The sequence below is a fragment of the Colobus angolensis genome, unplaced genomic scaffold, assembly GCF_000951035.1.
Source record: "Colobus angolensis palliatus isolate OR3802 unplaced genomic scaffold, Cang.pa_1.0 Scaffold294, whole genome shotgun sequence".
In the NCBI taxonomy this organism is placed as follows: domain Eukaryota; kingdom Metazoa; phylum Chordata; class Mammalia; order Primates; family Cercopithecidae; genus Colobus; species Colobus angolensis.
The window spans coordinates 1,675,600-1,696,040 of NW_012116199.1; the positions used below are offsets into that span (position 1 = coordinate 1,675,600).

The window sequence follows — 20,441 nt, forward strand, 5'->3', positions numbered from 1 at the left end:
GTGTGTGTGGTGTATGTGTGTGGTGTGTGTGTGGGGTATGTAATGTGTGGGGTATGTGTGTGGTGTATGTGGGGGGGTATGTGTGTGCATATGTGTGGTGTGGGGGGGATTATGAGTAGTGTGTGTGGGGTATGTGTGCATGTGGTGTTTCATAAAGCCAGTCAATGCTGCAAGTTTCATCACAAAATATTGACCATTCATTTATTCTCAAAATCATTTTATTTCTTTAGCATGGGTAGGACTTACTCAAGATTAAAGGATGAATTTATTTTTCAGGTCTCTAGGTTTTTTAGGAAATTGTCTGGCCTTTTTTTTTTTCTTTAACTTTCTTAGAGACAAAGATAAGAAGGCATATAAACTCAATAACTGATTGATTTCTTGGGAAACTTTTATCTCCTTGTCCATTGATAAGGTTTCTCTGGGTAATCTGGTTTATTGTGGCTCAGTAAATGAAACCAGGTACATGAAAGAAGAATAAGATCTTTTTTTTTTTTGAGATGGAGTCTCGCTCTGTGGTCCAGGCTGGAGTGCAGTGGCCGGATCTCAACTCACTGCAAGCTCCGCCTCCCAGGTTTACGCCATTCTCCTGCCTCAGCCTCCCGATTAGCTGGGACTACAGGCACCCGCCACCTCCCCCAGCTAGTTTTTTGTATTTTTTTAGTAGAGACAGGGTTTCACCGTGCTAGCCAGGGTGGTCTTGATCTCCTGACCTCGTGATCCGCCCGTCTTGGCCTCCCAAAGTGCTGGGATTACAGGCTTGAGCCACCGCGCCCGGCCAAGAATAAGATCTTTAACTCCGATTTGAATTAGGTCACTATGATAAAACCATAAGGACATTGTTGAATATAGCAATGCATTCAAGGTGGCTAGATGCAGCATCAGCATGTTATGAAGCACATTTCACCAGTTAACAGTTCTGATTTTTGTGACTTAAAATAATTCTCTGAATACCGTTCCAAAAATATGTCACAGTCTTGTGCTGGGTTTGACTTGGCAAAAATGGCCATCAATCTACCTAAGCATCTTTTCATTGTTTAAGCATATGTAGTCTGTCATCCTTTGTTACAGAAGCCGAGACACTGTTTCAGCAGGAACGGGGGTCTGTAGCCTTGCTTTTTCAGTAGCACTTGTCCACCACTGTCAAAGGCTTTGAGAAAGCAGATACTGAAATCCTAACTTTTAGACCCTATTTCCTGACTATTCATAATGAGATGCCCAGAGGCAGGCCCTGTCATCAGGGAGCAGGGACATGGGTCCAGGAGCGCTGAGACCCTCGGAGGGGCCCTGCCCTCCACCAGGACCTGCTCAGGGACCCATGAGGAGCCACCTGCCTCCCTCAGGGCTGCAGCCTTCACACCGCACCACTGGTGAATGGACACCACGATGCACCCTCCCTCTGACTCTACAGTTCTGTGAATTCCTGTGCGCTGTGGTGGGGTTCCAGGTTCCCTGTGTGCCCTCTGCCCTGCCCTTCGCTCACCCCCAGAAGGAGGTAAGAAACCATCAATATCCTCAAGAGAGAGGCTTGTTGGCCCCCAGGGGTGCTCCGCTAAAACAAACAAAAATACAGAGAATCCAGGAGCAGGGCCAGTCAGGAAGGGCAGAACAGAGATCAAGGGGTTTCGGTGCCTCCAAACCAACAAAACCAACAAAAGACAATCCTAGGGATGAGCAACATCGGCATGCGCTTCTGGATGCCAAATTTACTCCTCCTTGGCCATGAAGAAAGTTGGTTTCTGCTTTTTTCCCTGAGGATGGGTTGTGCCTGTATAGCCTTCCAGGTATGGGAGGGGAGGAAGGAGGGAGGCTGGCCTGACAGGGAGCAAGCAGTTGGATAAATCTCATTAAGTCAGTATCAGTTAATTCAAACACAACTAAAATCAAAGTGCTTTGATTCCCAAGCCAATTATATAGGATTTCCCCCGCATAAATTGAGTTCATTACATACTAAGTATAGATAATCCATAATTTAATACGGAAAATTCAGACATAGAGTGTTACTAATCAGATACACAGAGCCTCAAATTAGACTATGGAAAAGATCAATGGACCTGCTTTAATTGCCAACCAAAAAGGAGCAAGCAAAAGGGCAACTAATCAAAGGAACATTCTCCTTTGCTCCTTCTTTAGCTAAGCGTCGAGAACATTTTGCAGGTGATAGGAAGGGGCTCTCACGGACATCTGTGCAAAAGAGTAGAGCAGCCTCTTCCCAGAGTGGCCTTGATTTGTTTGGCTGCCCAAGAGTTTTAATAAAGCAACACCGGGTCCCTGCAGAAGATCCTTTCACTGCAGTGAAAGTCATCAGGCACAGCTTGGCTTGGATGACTTTTCAACAGTAAGGATTATATTAAAAATGCACCACTAATTATGAGAAAACTAGATAATGTGGCACATGACTCTCAAAGGAAGAAGTATCTATAATTATGGGAAGGAAGCACAAAATCTTAATTACGCTAACTATTTAAATAGAGCATAATGCTTGAGATAGAATTTAAGGGTTAGGAATCTGCCTTAGTGCTTTAAGTATCCATAAACTTCAGAAAAGGGATCTGAAAAAGATCTAAAATACACTGAAAAATTCACTGTAATTAATTAGCTAGAGACATCCATGGGTGCAACCTGTAACCAAGGAGAGAAGAAGGCTGCTGCAATCTCAGAGATAAAAGCAAAGACACAAGGGCTCATGGGAAAAAAAGATAAAGACAGAAGGAGCTGAGGAGGGAGTTGCCAAGACTCAAGATCACATCGCAAGCAGAGGAAAAAGGTAATGCCTGCTGCAGAAAACAGCTAGGAAGAGAAGCTTTACAAAAACCCAACAGGGATAGGGGCAGTGGCTCATGCCCATAATCCCAGCACTTTGGGAGGTCAAGGCAGGAGGATCACATGAGCCCAGGAGTTCAACACCAGCCTGGGCCAGTGAGACCCTGTCTCTACAAACAATAAAAAAATTAGCTGGGCATGGTGGCATATGCCTACAGTCCCAGCTACTTGGGAGGCTAAGGTGAGAAGATCTCTTAAGTCCGGGAGGTTGAGGCTGCAGTGAGCCATGATTATGCCACTGCACTCAACCTGGGCAAAAGACTGAGACCCTGTCTCAAAAGTTTGTTAGTCATTCATGCTACATTTCCAGGGTGGGTAAGACGCAGGGGGCTCTGCTCACTGTAGTGATCCAGGCCGATGGCGCTGCCACCACCTCTACTCTGCCAATTACTGTGCCAGTGGGAAAGAGAGCTCTGGAAGACCTCACACCACATTTAAACACTCTGACTTGAAAATGGTACATATAAGTTTTGCTTACATGGCCCCCAGCAACCATGAGGGGACAGGGAAGTACAATCCTACCATGTAAAAGGAAATTGGAGAGCTAGACATATTTTAAAACAGCATTAATGACCATCACATACCTAAAGGAGAGAAAGCATTTGGCTGACTTTAAGATTTTTCCCTGTATAGATATTCAATGCAAAAGAGAATAACATATCATCTATAAACCCCTAAGCGGGAAGAAGTTTCCTCAAGAATTCTGCACCCAGGGGGAACAATGATGTAGAATATGATTCCAGATTCTGCTGAGGATAGAGAAAGCTGGAAAGAACATTGCCCCACTGTTACAACAACAAGAAGGCATTGGGTTCTGCAAATTCCCAGCTTAAGTTGAACCCATCAGACAGCTGAGGTCACAGGGCAGCAAATTCTAAGGAAAAGACAGAGTCTCCAAGGAGAGACATGAGCACTTACCTAGGGTGGATGCAGTCAGACACCACCAGCTCCAGTGGAAAAGGTAGGCAAGATGCAAGATCACCGAGGTAAGGTAGCAGAGAGATGGTAGCAATGAGGGGGAGTCAAATGCAAATACTAGGAATGAAAAACAGACACAGAGATGAAGAATGCCTTTGATAGACCGGGTCAGCAGTGGACTGGAAACAGTAGAGGAAAAAATGACCAAGTGGGATTTATCTTGGGAATGCAAGGCTGACTTACCACTCGAAAGTCAATGTTATTCACCATTTGAGTGGACTCACGAAGATAATGTACAGGAACATCTAAGTAGATGCGGTAAAAGACTGATAAAATTCAATGGCCATTAGTGGTAAAAACAAAAAAACAAAAAACCACTCACAGCAAACTAAGATTAGGAGGGCATTTCTACAACCTGATAATAAACATCTACGAAAAACTTAGAGCTAACATGATACTTAATCCCCAAAAGCAGGAACAAGACAAGGACATCTGTTCTCACCACATCTATTCAACACTGTACAGGGTTAAATACAGTCTAGTCAGTGCAATAAACCCGGGAAAAGAAGTAAGAGGCACCGGATGGCAATGTGTGCTGGTTTGTTTTAGGTGTCAACTTGACTGGATGAAGGATACTCGAGAACTGGCAAAGCATTATTTCTGGGTGTGTCTGTGAGGGTGGTCCAGAGGAGACTGGTGTGAGAGTCTGTGGACTGAGTGGGGAAGACCCACCCTCAATGCTGGGGGGCACCATCTGATCGGCGGGGGGCCTGGATAAAACAAAAAGGCAGAGGAAAAGCGAATTATTTTCTTTTTCTCTTCTGGAGCTGAGCCACCCTGTCCTGCCCTTGGATATCAGAACTCCAGGCTCTCTGGCCTTTGGACCCTGGGACTCACACTGGCGCGACCCCTCCCCCCGGGGTTCTTGGCCTCGGACTGAGAGTTCCACCATTGGTTTCCCTGGTTCTGAGGCCTTTGGACTTAGACTGAGCCAAACCCCCAGCTTTCCAGGGTCTCCAGCTTGCAGATGGGCTGTCATAGGACTTCTTAGTCTCCATGGTTATGTGAGCAATTCTTTCAATAAATTCCCTCTCACCTATCCACATCTGTCCTATTGGCTCTGTTTGTCTGGAGAATGGAAGATGTAAAATTGCCTCTCTTTGCATAGCACATGACTGTCTGCATAAGAAAATCCAAAGAATCTGCAAAACAGCTACCAGAACTAAGTGAGTTTAGCAAGACCACAGGATACAAGATTGGTAACAAAAATCAAATTTCTATATGCTAGCAGTGAATAAGAGACCATTAAAAAATACCATTAGGATAGCACCCATAAATGTGGAGTACTTTAAGCATAACTATTACAAAATATGTTAAGATCTATATACTGAAATTTACACAAGGCTGATGAAGAAAAGATACACTGGAGAAATGAAGTATGACTTAAATAAATGAAGAACTATATCATGAATACGTCCAGTCTCTTCAAAGTGATGTGTGGATTCCATGCAATCTCAATTAAAATCCCAGCAGGATTCTAGTAGAAAATGAATAAGCGGATTCTAAAATTTATATGGAATTACAAAGGAAATGATAGCCAAGACAATTTTGAAAAGCAACAAAGTTGGACGACAGCAATAAACAGATACTCACTTCCAATAGTCCCTGGTCCTCTTGATCTCAGATGAAAGTCATTCCCTGCCAAGAACATTGCTCCTTGCACAGGTCCTCAGGTAGGGGACAGGGGCAGGCTGTCTCTTCACCTACCACCTAAGCCACTACTGCCACTTCCAGACCGTTGGCCTCGCACCTTGATCACAACTCCTGCCTCCTTTGAACCTCCTGCCACCAGTTTTGATAGTTCCTACCTCTAGGTAGGCCTTGTACACAAATTCATTAAGGAGTTGAAAATGGTGTGGTTTTTCTTTTGCTATCAACTCGTAACCAGTGTCCCGGGCAATGTGAATACCCATGGGGATGTGCCATACATTCAGCTAGGCTCCCAGCCTTCCCTGGAACTTCTTGACTTCAGTGGCCTTTACTCCACGCTGTTTTCGCCACCTCATACCAAGGGCTTTTCTCACCAATGTACCAGAACAGTGAATAAGAGTGAGACTGCAATGTCACCAGCTCCCACTAGACCTGAGACTGTATTCTTAGAGACAGTGTTGCTTTTTTACCAGCATTACCTTTCAAGTCGCAGTCACCACTGCAGGGGCAGGAGAGTCATGAAAACTGGGTCCTACGTCCCTGAGTGAAGGCCTTCAAGGGGAATGCCAGGACCTTAGAGGAGCAGACTGAACACCCTGACCAGCCAGCTGAGGACCGGGAGGTAACATGAGGCCTAAATGCATCTTCATACTCAAGATATCTCCAGGTTGAAGAAGAGACTTAGCAGTTGTCAGAATGAGATCGCAGAGCGAGCAATGGCTGCCCGTGTCCCCTCCCAGGAGGGCTGTGAAAGGCCACGGCAGACCTCAGGCACTGACCCAGGCAGGCCCCAGGATGCAGTGAGGTAGAAATGTGGGCGCAGGTAATGTGGGCATCATGAAACACCTGGTCCCGTGATGGGATGGGCTATGGAGTGCTGCAGTTCTGGTTTCCTCCAACCCCGCTGCATCTGTCACTCTGGTGAGCTGCTGGGACCACTCACCTTGGACCATTCCTCCGTGCAAACATGGCAGGTGCTGTGAGCCAGGTGCAGTCCTACCACAGAGAGGAGCTGCATCCTCTCTCTCTGTACATCTTTGCTTGTCTACCAGCTGGTGACCACCCATGGAGGACTAATCACAGGCACTCAAGGTCAACGCTTGCCTCGTCTCCCCAGATCCAAGGTGGCTCTCTGCAGTTTCCCATCCCCTGCATACTGCGTTCCCTACACACACGCTAGAACCCCCTCCATACTGCAAACACAATTTTACCACCAACTGAGAGTTCCTTGGACTGTGCCACATATTTTTATACTTATTTATCCTTTTTTTTTTTGTTTTGAGATGAAGTCTTGTTCTGTCACCAGGCTGGAGTGCAGTGGCTCAATCTCGGCTCACTGCAACCTCTGCCTCCCAAGTTCAAATGATTCTCCTGCCTCAGCCTCCCAAGTAGCTGGGGCTGCAGGCGCCCGCCACCACACCTGGCTAATTTTTGTATTTTTAGTAGAGAGGGGGTTTCACCATGTTTGCCAGACTGGTCTCGAACTCCTGACCTCAAGTGATCCGCCCGCCTCAGCCTCCCAAAGTGCTGGGATTACAGGCGTGAGCCACTGCACCTGGCCTGTGCCACATCTTTTTAAAAAGTTTTGGCACAGTTTTATTCAGGGGAAACAGACGAATTGGGTTCACTCTTCTTATGTATTTTTAAGTAGCCAATTTTGCTTTTCAGAATAAAACATTTGGAAGAAAAAATAAAATTAAAATATAAACAATTTTTCCAAATCACTTTTTTTTAAAAGATCAGATGCTACACATGAGAACAGACTGTACGGGAGATTGTCTGATTTTTTTTTCCTCCAAAAATCTTTTAAAAAGCAAAATAAATCCCTATTTGTTCCCTGATGGTATAACAGCCAAAAATGTCAGAAAAGCCGTAGAATGCCTCCCATCAGCATTTGTAAAGACCTCTTTCAATCATTTGCATCCGACTTTGCAGATGTCAGAGGTAGGACAATGAAATGGCAAAAATGCAAAGCAAGATCCAGAAAGCAACACCTTCAAAATCAAAATCTGTAATCCTTTCAAATGTTCTCTGGAAAGATACTCCCTCTTGCACTGAACCTACCCCAGGAAGTTAAGAGCTGAAAGGAATCTATATGTTAACAAGGCTTCCTAAACTGTCTGTAAGGCATGTGATGAAATGCATGCACAAGCAGCGCCCAGCGGGGTCACCTTCAAGGTCAGCCTCACAGCGTTGCAGTTCTCCTGCAGCGGGTTCAGCTTCAGCGTCTCCCCGAGGTTGCTGCAGCCGGACGACTGGTGCTGCAGCTCACAGCAGACACACACCTCCACACTGTCAAACTTAATCTAGACAGAGGAACACAGACAGACCCCACCGTTAACAGGCATTCGGCCCCTGAGGGTACGCGTGAGTGACACAATTCAGAACACAGGAAAATGGCTCAGTTCAAAAGAGCCTGTTTCGGTGCATTTAAGTAGTAAAGCAAAAACAATTTCTATTGACCCAGGCCATTAGGAGGACTTCAAATTCCTATTTAAAAAAGCTATGTATAAAAAAGCGAAAGTACATTTGAAGAAACTTAAGCTATACATTAGAGAAAATGGCAGGTGGATTGCAAAATGAGATAAAGGTCAATAAACTGAAAATCACTCAGGCTGATGTATGCACTGAGATGTGTTATCCTAGCTCTGTGCCTTGGCTCATTCTCCTTCCATAGTCAGAAATTTCCTGCCTCACTTCATGGCCTATCAAACTCCTGCTCATCCATCAAGACCCAACTCCAGTGCCACCCTCAAGGCCGTGTCTGGTTTTCCTGCCTCACTGCTACTGAAGACTGACTTTATCCAGCTACAGGTGCATCTTATCACCATAGTACTGACAAGGGCAGTAAGTTGTAAGTGTTCAATAAATGTTGAATGAATAAAAATGGCTTGGAAAATGGAAAACCATGGAAAGAAAAAACAATGCATTTCAAGTATTTTACAAAGCAGTGTTAGATGAAAACAGAGTATGAGAGTCTCAGTGAGAAGGAAGGGAACAGAGTTACCAGTGCCTAGGAGAAAAGCAGCTTAAAAAAGTCAAGTCCTAGCCAGGTGTGTTGGTATACCACCTGCATTCACAGCAACTCAGCAGGCCAGGGCAGCAGGACCACTTGAGCCCAGGAGTTTGAGACCAGCCTGGCTAGGCAACATATTGAGACCCTGTCTCAAAAATACATAGATAAAAAATAATAAAGTCCTAGATGTAAAACTACTAAAAAAGAAGATCAGGCCAGGTGCGGTGGCTCACGCCTATAATCCCAGCAGTTTGGGAGGCTGAGGCAGCCAGATCACGAGGTCAGGAGTTCAAGACCAGTCTGATCAACACAGTGAAACCCCGTCTCTACTAAAAATACAAAAACTAGTCAGGCATGCTGGTGGGCACCTGTAATCCCAGCTACTCAGGAGGCTGAGGCAGGAGAATTGCTTGAACCCAGGAGGTGAAGGTTGCAGTAAGCTGAGATCGTGCCATTGCACTCCAGCCTGGGTGACAGAGCGAGACTACATCTCAAACAAAAAAAATCAGTAAAATCTATGCAATTTTATTCAAAATAACACTGAACATGAAACAAGTTATTTTCCTTAGACTAAGAAGTGCCCTACTTTCCAACAGATAATATGTTTACAGCAGCCAACTCAAAGTACAAATACTTTTCAGACAAATATTGGCCATTTATAACTGTAACAAATAATTTTTCATTGCATGAAGTATTACTGAGGCTGAGGCAATACTTATAAAACCTCCAGGTATCAATGTGTCTGCCTCTCCTAAATACTGGAGGAGGGGTAATGCAGCATCCTCAGAGCCAAGAAATGTGCTGATATTCACCGGAGGAGGTCAGCTTTCACTTTCTCAGGTAAGCTTAAGACTTAGCCCCTGCCACCCCCTGCCACCCCCTGCCCCATGTCAGGTGGGCTTTGTGACTGGCTTTCAGCAGTAGAATATGGGTAGAAGTGATAGGTTGCAGGTTCTGAACTTAAGACCTCAACAGGCTTCGTGTTTCTGCACCCTCTCCCTGGAACTTCCAATATACAGCAGGAAAAGAACAGGTTCCAGGGAGCTGCCAGCTCTCCAGCCCCAGGAGCAGACCCATGGAGCAAGCCCACAGAACTGTTCTGCCTATGGTATACCCACACACAGCATTACTAGGTAAGATCAAACCACGTCTTAAATAACTCAAACAAATGATACTCCCACCAATAGGGTGTGAATTCAGGCTAATCCACATGCTCACCAATGCTTGCTAATGTTGGACTGAAGACATTTCTGTCCATGCAGTAGCTAATATAATAGCTAATAATATAGCTAATAATAATAGTAGCTAATATAATAGCTAATAATATAATGCAGTAGCTAATCTAATTTGGGGGTGGGTGGGTTTGTTTTCATCTTTGCTCATTTTCTTAACCATTCACATTGTGAAACCTAACACACATACAAAAAAAGTGCACAAAGCAAACAGATTCAGTTCAATGATTTATCATTAACCAAGCACCCATGGGCCCATGGCCATGTTCCTAGAGAACCGAGACTAATACATCATTATATAAATGTCCCACTTTGTCTCTTTTAACTGTTGTTGCTTTAAAGTTTGTTTTGTCTGATAGAAGAATAGCTACCCCTGCTCCCTTTTGGTGTCAATTTGTGTAAAATGCCTTTTTCCACCTCTTTAAGTTTATGTGAGTCCTTCTGTGTTAGGTGAGCTCCTGAAGGCAGCAGATGGTTGTTAAGTTCTGACGCTCCTGAAGCATCTGAGTTCTAAGTCTCCTGAAGGCAGCAGTTGGTTGGTGAGTTCTTATCTATTCTGCGGTTCTGTATCTTTTAAGTTGAGCATTTAGGCTGTTTACATTCAATGTTAGTATTGAGATGTGAGGTACCACTGCATTCACTGTGCTATTTGTTGCCTATGTACTTTGGTTTTTTTGTTTTTTGTTTTTGCTTTTTAATTTGTATTTTTGCTTTATAGGTCCTGTGTGATTTATGTTTTAAAGAGGTTCTGTTTTGATGTGTTTCCAGGATTCGTTTGAAGATTTAGAGCTCCTTTTAGCAGTTCTTGTAGTGGTGGCTTGGTAGTGGCGAATTCTCTCAGCATTTGTTTGTCTGAAAAAGATGGTATCTTTCCTTCATATACGATGCTTAGTTTCACTGGATACAAAATTCTTGGCTGATAATTGTTTTGTTTCAGGAGGCTGAAGATAGGATCCCGATCCCTTCTAGCTTGTAGGGTTTCTTCTGAGAAATCTGCTGTTAATCCATTAGGTTTTCAGTTATAGGTTACCTAGTGCCTCTGTGTCACAGCTCTTAAGATTCTTTCCTTTGTCTAACTTTGGATAACCTGATGACAATGTGCCTAGGTGATGATCTTTATGTGATGAATTTCCCAGGTGTTCTGTGTGTTTCTTGTACTTGGATATCTAGGTCTCTAGCAAGGCTGGGGAAAATCTCCTCTATTATTCCCCCAAATACATTTTCTAAGCTTTTAGAATTTGCTTCTTCCTTAGGGACACTGATTATTCTTAGGGTTGGTCATTTAACATAGTCCCAGACTTCTTGGAGGCTTTGTTCATATTTTCTTTTTCTTTGTCTTTATTGGATTGGGTTCATTTGAAGACCTTGTCTTCAAGCTCTGAATTTCTTTCTTTTACTTGTTGAATTCTATTCCTGAGACTTTCCAGGACACTTTGCATTTCTATAAGTGTGTCCACTGTTTCCTGAATTTTTGATTGTTTTTTCCTTATGCTGTCTATTTCCATGAATATTTCTCCCTTCACTTCTTGTATTGTTTTTTGGATTTCCTTGCATCGGGCTTCGCCTTTCTCTGGTGCCTCCCTGGTTTGTCTAATAACTAATCTCCTGAATTCTTTTTCAGGTTAATCAGGGATTTCTTCTTGGTTTGGATCCATTGCTGGTGAACTACTGTGATTTTTTGGGGGTATTAGAGAGCCCTGTTTTGTCATATTACCAGGGTTGGTTTTCTGATTCCTTCTCATTTGGGTAGGCTCTGTCACAGGGAAGGTCTAGGGCTGAAGGCTGTTGTTCAGATTCTTTGTTTCCCATGGGGTGTTCCCTTGGTGTGGTAATCTCCCTCTTTGCCTATGGATGTGGCTCCTATGAGCAGAACTGCAGTGATTGTTGTCTGTCTTCTGGGTCTGGCCACCCAGCAAGTTCTATCAGGCTCCAGGCTGGTACTTGGGGTGGTCTGCACAGAGTTCCGTGATATGAACCGTCTATGGGTCTCTCAGCGTGGATACCAGTGCCTGTTCCAGTGGAGATGGCAACAGGGTGCAATGGACTGACTATGTGAGGGTTCTTAGCTTTGGTGGTTTAATGCTCTATTTTTGTGCTGGTTGGCCTCCTGCCGGGAGGTAGCACTTTCCAGAAAGCATTGGCTATGGTGGTTTAGAGAGGAACCCGTGGTGGTTTAGAGAGGAACCCATGGTGGGCAAGGCCCTAGAACTCCCAAGAGTATATGCCCTTTGTCTTCATATCCATTAGGATGGGTAGAATCAATATTGTGAAAATGACCATACTGCCAAAAGCAATCTACAAATTCAATGCAAGCCCCATCAAAATACCACCATCACTCTTCATAGAATTAGAAAAAACAATTCTAAAATTCATACAGAACCAAAAAAGAACCCACATAGTCAAAGCAAGACTAAGCAAAAAGAACAAATCTGGAGGCATCACACTACCTGATTTCCAACTATACTATATGGCACAGTCACCAAAACAGCATGGTACTGGTATAAAAATAGGCACACAGACCAATGGAATAGAATAGAGGACCCAGAAATAAACCCAAATATTTACAGCCAACTGATCTTCAACAAAGCAAACAAAAGCATAAAGTGAGGAAAGGACACCCTTTTCAACAAATGGTGCTGGGGTAACTGGCTAGCCACATGTAGGAGAATGAAACTGGATCCTCATCTCTCACTTTATACAAAAATCAACCCAAGATGGATTAAAGACTTAAATCTGAGACCTGAAACTATAAAAATTCTAGAAGATAACTTCGGAAAAAGCCTTCTAGATGTTGGCTTAGGCAAGGAATTCATGACCAGGAACCCAAAAATAAATGCAATAAAAACAAAGACAGTCAGGACTTAATTACACTAAAGAGCTTTTGCATGGTCAAAGGAACAGTCATCAGAGTAAACAGACAACCCACAGGGTGGCAGAACATCTTCACAGTCTATATATCTCACAAAGGGCTTATTGCCAGAATCTACAATGAACGCAAACAAATCAGTAAGAAAAAAAAAAAAAATCCCATCAAAAAGTAGGCTAAGGACATGAATAGACAATTCTCAAAAGAAGATATACAAATGGCCAACAAACATAAAAAATGCCCAACATCACTAATGATCAGGAAAATGAAAATCAAAACCATAATACAATATCATCTTACTCCTGCAAGAATGGCCATAATCAAATCAAAAAATAGTAGATGTTGCCGTGGATGCCGTGATCAGGGAACACTTCTACACTGCTGGTGGGAATGTAAAGTAGTACAACCACTATGGAAAACAGTGTGGAGATTCCTTAAAGAAGTAAAAGTAGAACTACCATTTGACCCAGCAATCCCACTACTGGGTATCTATGCAGAGGAAAAGAAGTGACTATGAAAAGGATACTTGCACACGCATGTTTATAGCAGCACAGTTCACAACTGCAAAACTGTGGAAGCAATCCAAATGCCCATCAGTCAATGAATGTATAAAGGAACTGTGGTGTACATATACATATATATATATATGTATATACACACACACACACACACACACACACATATATATATATATGATGGAATTCTACTTAGCCATAAAAAGGAATTAATGGCATTTACAGTGACCTGGATGAGATTGGAGACTATTATTCTAAGTGAAGTAAATCAGGAATGGAAAACCAAACATCGTATGTTATCACTGATATGTGGGAGCTAAGTTACGAGGATGCAAAGGCATAATAATAATACAATGGACTGTGGGTACTTGAGAGGAAAAGTAGGAAGGGGGTGAGGGATAAAGGACTACAAATAGGGTACAATTACGCTGCTCTGGTGATGGGTGCACCAAAATCTCACAAATCGCCACTGAAGATCTTACTCATGTAACCAAATACCACCTGTTCCCCAATAACTTATGCAAAAATAAAAAATAAAAATAAATAAAAAAGAAAATTGGAAATTAAAGCTTTAAATAGAGAGGAGAAACAGTAGACCAGAGGCTGCTGTGCTTAATGGCAGCAGGCCTGGCCGCCTGCCTGATTTCCAGGGCTTATTTGAAGCTGTGGGCTGGGGAGCCCTGCTGGGCTGGCTCAGGGGTCTGCATGGGCTGGCTCCAGCGCCCAGCCTAGAACCTTCAGAGGCTCGGCACCCGGAAGGCCTGGCCTACTAGTTTTCATTCAGCACATGTGAATCCAGAGAAACCAGGATCAGAAAGGTTCCTACCAGGTCTGTTATGATTCTGTCCGAGCTTATCAGAATTTAAATTTTTACCTTTAAATGCACATTATTTTTGGCTGTGCATTGGTTTTATCATCATATTTTATGCAAAGAAGCCTGGCCTTTATGACTGATCAGTGTTTTGATGTTCACTTTTCATGCAATTAAAGCCTATTAGAACACAGGCATGTGGCACAGGAAATGCACTCATGTGGCCGAGGAAGGAGAGGAGCTGCCGTATTCTTTGTATCTAATTACGCTTTATCTGCTAAGTGTGTTTCTATCTGCTCCATGGGAATGGTGGGAAACTTACATCAAAAGATATATATCTAAAAGAATTTGGGACTCCTTTAAAATCTCAAATCTGATGAGAATCTAGGGTTTTGTTTGGTGCATGAATGTGTATACACAAAACACTTAGGAAAAAGTTATTTAATTCCAGAAAATAGAACTTTTATCATATAAATCATACAATTAAGTCTTATAACATTCGTTGGCCTTTTAGGGGGAAAAAAAAAACTATCTGCTTTTCATTTCTAGCATCAGATATTTCACCTTTGTTTTGGTCTTCATTTCATCATATTCCGTTTGCTAAGTCATCTGCTGCTGTGCAACAGAGGCCCAAATTATTTGTGAAATAGTAGATCTGAGTCACAGGCTTTTAATTTTTCATTTCATGTGTACCATCGTGATGAGGGAGAGATAGGATGAGAATAAATCTGAGGACGGTGGGAATCTGCGATGCCAGTTGGAACTCCTGCCAAGAAGGAAACTGTCTAGTGTGAGCACCAAGCCAGAATCCTGAGTTCTCTTTGAAGACATGTCTTCCTAGGACATGGCAACCATTCCTACAGCCCTGGGAATTTTTACACCACCTTTTAATGCAAATGACACTTTCTTTCTTTCTTTCTTTTTTTTTTTGAGACAGTCTCACTCTGTTGCCCAGGCTGGAGTGCAGTGGCACAATCTTGGCTCACTGCCACCTCCGCCTCCCGGGTTCGAGTGATTCTCCTGCCTCAGCCTCCCGAGTAGCTGGGACTACAGGCGCCTGCCACCACGCCCAGCTAATTTTTGTATTTTTAGTGGAGACGGGGTTTCACTGTGTTGGCCAGGCTGGTCTCAATCTCCTGACCTCATGATCCACCCACTTCGGCCTCCCAAAGTGCTGGGATTACAAGCGTGAGCCACCACAGCCGACACTTTCAAGGACAGCCTAGCTTGCTGAGTTAGGAACGTTCACACAAGCCTCCTCTTAAACAGGAAAATAAGACTGCCACTCCTGAGGCGCTCTTATCACACGAGAGACGTGGAATAAGTTAGAGGTTCCTCCTCCCTGCCTTGCCTCGTCTCCTTCTGAGACTCTTCTGTTAATAATGTAGACTTGCACTTTTAAGCCCGACTCAGAAATCTCATTAATTAGCACGGTCATCAAAGTAGAGCTCCGCTTCGTTGACAGAAAGGGAGAAACGGCTCAAGAGAATTGTGCTGGGTAACAGGAAAATAAGGAACATTGTGCGATTTTCCACCACAGAGACCCAAGCAAGAATGTTCGCAGCAGCAGTGCTTGGAATAACAAAAAACTGGAAAGAATCGACATGAGGTTCTGTTGTCAAGTTAACTTGGGAAAATAGTGTTTCAAAAAAATTAAATTAGGAGCTCCCCTGCATGACTTCTTCAACTTGTAATATTTCAGTGGGTGCTGCCGTCAGAGGTGTGTGAACCACAGCAACTCCATGTTGAATAGGGGCTGGGTAAAATGAGGCTGAGACCTACTGGGCTGCATCCCCAGATGGTGAAGGCATTCTAAGTCACAGGATGAGACAGGAGGTCAGCACAAGATAAGGGTCATAAAGACCTTGCTGATAAAACAGGTTATAGTAAAGAACCCGGTTGAATCCCACCAAAACCAAGATGGTGACAGGAGTGACCGCTGGTCATCCTCAGTACTACACTCCCATCAGCGCCATGACAGTTTACAAATCCCATGGCAACGTCAGGAAGTTACCCTGTATGGTCTAAAAAGGAAAGGCATGAATAATCCACCCCTTGTTTAGCATATCATCAAGAAATTGACATGAAAATGGGCAACCAGCATCCCTCAGGGTTGCTCTGCCTATCCAGTAGCCATTCTTGATTCCTTTGCGTTCTTAATAAACTCACTTTCACTTTAGTCTATGGACTCGCCTCGAATTCCTTCTTGTGTGAGATCCAAGAACCCTCTCGTGGGGTCTGGATCGGGACCCCTTTTCAGTAACACTGTCACCCTCCAAAAAGAGAGGTGAGCATGTGGAGTGGACCACGTCTTCCTCCTCCTCTTCCTTCTTATATTTAAAATAATACCCATTTGCATCTCGCGTCACTCACGCTCAGGAGAATGTGCTGTGGGAAGTGCAGAATGAGGCATTCAGGAGAGGCTCGGGGGCCTGTTTCACTCTCCAGACATTCCAGCTTCTGAATGGGCCCAGCTTCCTCATGCTCACCCCACTAGGAATTACCCCATTTACAGATGCAAATGCCTGCCAGTTGGTATTTGTTCTTTCCTAGAACATACCATAAATAAAAACCAATAAAGAATAACGTTTTTATGAGTTTAAGTTTTTGTCTGGTCTCTAATCCAACAGAATAGCATGTGACACAATCTCATAACTTTCAGAGCCAAACAGGAGAAAACTGCTCAGAGCAGCGTTGTGTGCGTCTAGGCAAAACTCCAAACATGAAAACAGCATTGGACACCTGGTCAGTCCTTAACCCATTACTCTCTGTTGATCAACTTCAATGACAGGAACAAATCAAACAAAGAAGCTGGGCAGGGCTGCTGCTGACTGGTCACCTGTGGGCCAACGGACAGTGACTTTTAAAGTTTACTTTCTTTTATTCTTGGGCAAGATCATATAGTATTTGAGGGAATAGTTGGGGAACATCACATTAAAAAAATAGCAATTCTTAGCTTCTCTTGAAAAATTTCGAGTTCCAGGTTCACTAGGCCATGGGTGGCAGCTGCTCCCTCCAGACAAGTCCTCCTGGTTCCGGGCTGGAGTGAGTCTGTGTCTGGCTTGGCTCCCGGCAGCCTCTGGGATTCTGTTTCCTCCTCTCTGCAAAGAAAGGTGTCCAGTTCCATTGGCTCTCCATCTTCCATGTGGGGACACCTCTCCTGCTGTCGTATCTGTCCCTGTGAGCTTGTGCCTCTGCAGACATGCTAGTGGGGAGTCCAGAGGACGCACACACATGCATGGGTTGGCTCAGCTAGTGTAACTGGATATCCGTTTAACCACTAATACCCCCTAAAACTGAGCTGGAAATCCAAGAGACAGTTTGAATGGTCCTTTTTCCCACTGCAGATCACACTCCTGCAGACATTGAAGCCCTGCTAAATACAAATGCGGGTCCAGTAGGCCTCCTGCAGTGGCGCTCGTGGCCAGGGTGCGGGAGGAGGGATGGAGGGAATGGAAAGGTAGCCAGAGAGGCTGGTCCTGGAGCCCCTGGGTCTCCAGCCCTCTCCCCAGTCCCTGCAGCAGAAAGTCCTCATCCTTCCACACTGCAGATATCCCGGCAGAAGAAAGGCAGGCACTCTCTGGAGAGGGCTCAGCTGACAGAGGACTGAGAAGTCTCAATGCACATGAAGTAAAGTCTGAAGCTTGCCCCCCGCAGCTCCGCCTGTGAACACAGATAGCACCAGCCATATACTCAGAAGCAGGAGTCCAGTCCAAGAGAAAATAAAACCTATACACACTGACCTTCGGGGATCTGCCAAGGAATGCTAGGTGATCCATCTGGGTCCACATGGCTGCTGTGACAGACGATGAACCTTCAAGATCTTGTTGCCTTTTGGTGAGGAACTGTGGGAAGCAGGCAGTGAATCACTTCCACCCACAGTTTACCAGGACCTGTCTACAGGGATGACAAAAGCATCCCCTAACAGGTGGCTGGAGACCTGAGGCTCACCAAGTGCCCCGGCCATGAAATCACAGAAAAAAAACTACCAGAGGCCAGCGCATCGCTTTCCCCGCCAGGGAGGTGCAAAGTCAGTGGAGAGAAGTAGTATCACGGTCGAGCATGCGGTGAGAACAATGCCCATGGAACCGGGGGACACACAGCATGGGCTGAAGCTGCGAGTTCTGAGCACATCAGCCCCTGCGCCTCACCCCCGCCTTCCTGTTCTCCAAACTGAAATTAGCCTCGGGGCCTTGTCCCCAACCACTTCTCTGCCTCCTTTAGGCCTCGGCTTGCAGGCCAGGTGCTCAGACAGGTATTGGCCACGTCCATGGCAGCTCCCCGCGTCTTTCCTTGGAGCCCGAGCTGCTCACCAGAAGGGAGCAGAGCCAGGACTTGTCTTGTCTCCAGGACTTGTCTTGTCTTGACACTGACATGTTCCCAGCACTCAGAACATGCTGGACACGGGGCGCTCCCTCTGTGCAATGTATTAATCCACTGCATCAAAGAATGAGTGAATGTACACTATGGACAGACACATATTTCTATGGAACCACTGTCACCCTTACTTAAAACATACCAAGTTTTATTTTGCTGGGAATGTGTACTTTGCTGGGAAACTTTGGGGGTTTGGAGTCAACTTTCATTCCATGGTTTTTGCCATAGAATCGCTTTATCTATAATAATAGCAAATTCTCATGAAGATGAATGAAAACAGAATGATGTTCCTACAAAGGGAAAAATTCTGGGCCATCATGACAATGCACAAATAGCTGTCAAATGCTACATTTCTCATGAAGCCAAGAGACGCCAAAGCTATCCCTGACCTGTGATTAGTACAATAAAAGCTGTGCCTTTGGGCAACGATGGGAACAGAGATGAAGACTTCAAGCCAGACCGTCCAGCAGCCCCAGCCTGAGGCTATGTCCTCCTGTAATTCATTACTCAGGATGAGGAAGCTAAATCAGGGTTGCCCTGGTTACTATGGGGCTCTTCTGAGGACCCTGGCGACATAATTGGTGTTGGCTTGGAGACTGAGGCTTTCAATTCTGAGATCAGAGTGCTGGTAATAGAGGTGGCCACCCCCTCAAGAAGAAATTCAAACAGGCTTTGGAAAAAATGAGATAGTCTCAAAATTAAGGTCCTCCTCCAAAATGTGCCACTGTCTTAACCTGTGGTCCCGACAGAGTCAGCAACAATATTGGCTCATTCAAATAATAAGTGCCTTGTTAAAATAGTGACAAACAGAATCATGAAACGCTTAACCAGATGATCTCAGCTAACCAAACTAGGTTGTCACACACGGAGAGCAGAGTCTGCTGTGAATATCCTGCCCAGATCACCACGAAACGCTTAACCAGATGATCTCAGCTAACCAAACCAGGTTGTCACACACGGAGAGCAGAGTCTGCTGTGAATATCCTGCCCAGATCACCCTTTGGCATATGTTTCCCGAGTTACTGCCACAGCACCATGCTGGTGTCGACACTCAGAGGAGGAAGAGCTCTGGGTTCAGCGGCTTGGAGGACTGGCTGGAGGGGGAATGACACGGGATGTGGCCCAAGATACAGATTTTCCAAAACGAAAGGGACAGTAATACAGAGAACAGGCAGGAAGAGGGAGATAGGACTGGAATATAGTTCATTAGAACAGAATTCAGCCAGGGGCTCTTCTCAGGCGCCCAGAACCCTCATGGCTCTGCCACCAGGCTGAGAATAGCAAACAAAGGTGATTGGATCCCAGAAATCTCAAACATGTTTGTGAGCATCTGGGGATCTGTGCCCTGTGTTTGCAGGCTGGTCTTGAAGGCACCTGGAGTTTACAGGAGGTGGGGAGCAAGGCAGGAAAAGCGGAGGAGCAGCCGGCATATTTAGGGTGCAAGGGTCTGCGATGTTGCCCTTACACCTACACCCAAGGTCCATAAGGGTCATCAGGCTCATCAGCTGGGTCGTCACTGCAGGCCAGAAAGGGCTGGAAGGACAGAGCACAGAACAGGGACTCCCACCCCTCCCACTGCTGTGAGGCTAAACCTGCTTCCCCCACACCCAGCCGCCACCAGGGAGAAAAGGAGAAGATGGAAGGAAAAGAGGAGTGGAGGGGCTGAATACCTTCTGGAAAGAGACAAAGTTAATCCTGAGGAGACTGTTTCAAACTGGTAAACGGGGAACCACTCTGCAGTGGGAAGAGTTGAAATCAATTTTTCTAAATCAGTGGCCACAGAAGTAACTCACTTCTACATGCCGAGTAGAACAAGTAGAAGTCAGTTACAGAAAATGAAGAACACATTTCTGCAGTTCTGAGCCAAGATATGAGAATTTTAATCACACCACATATAACAGAAGTCAATAGGCCTGAGACCAAACATCTCTCATAAACATAAGTAGACAAAACTTACTGACGAGAAAAAAAAAAAAAAGAAACTTGAAAACATGATGCTAAGTGAAAGATGCCAGACACAAAAGGACAAATACTGTGCCAGGCGCAGTGGCTCACACCTGTTATCCCAACACTTTGGGAGGCCAAGGCGGGTGGATCAGTTCAAGACCAGCCTGGCTAACACTGGGAAACCCCGTCTCTACTAAAAATACAAAAATTAGCCGGGCATGGTGGTGGG

General features: G+C 44.8%; 1 protein-coding gene across 1 annotated transcript in view; it reads right to left on the reverse strand.

Annotated features, from left to right (window-relative positions):
• Positions 1 to 20,441, reverse strand: part of FAM189A1 (family with sequence similarity 189, member A1) — a 251,507-nt gene that overhangs the window by 71,844 nt on the left and 159,222 nt on the right. Inside the window, exon 4 of the mRNA XM_011949262.1 lies at positions 7,620 to 7,754. Within this exon, the coding sequence (XP_011804652.1) occupies positions 7,620 to 7,754 (135 nt within the window). The remainder of the gene's footprint in view (positions 1 to 7,619; positions 7,755 to 20,441) is intronic.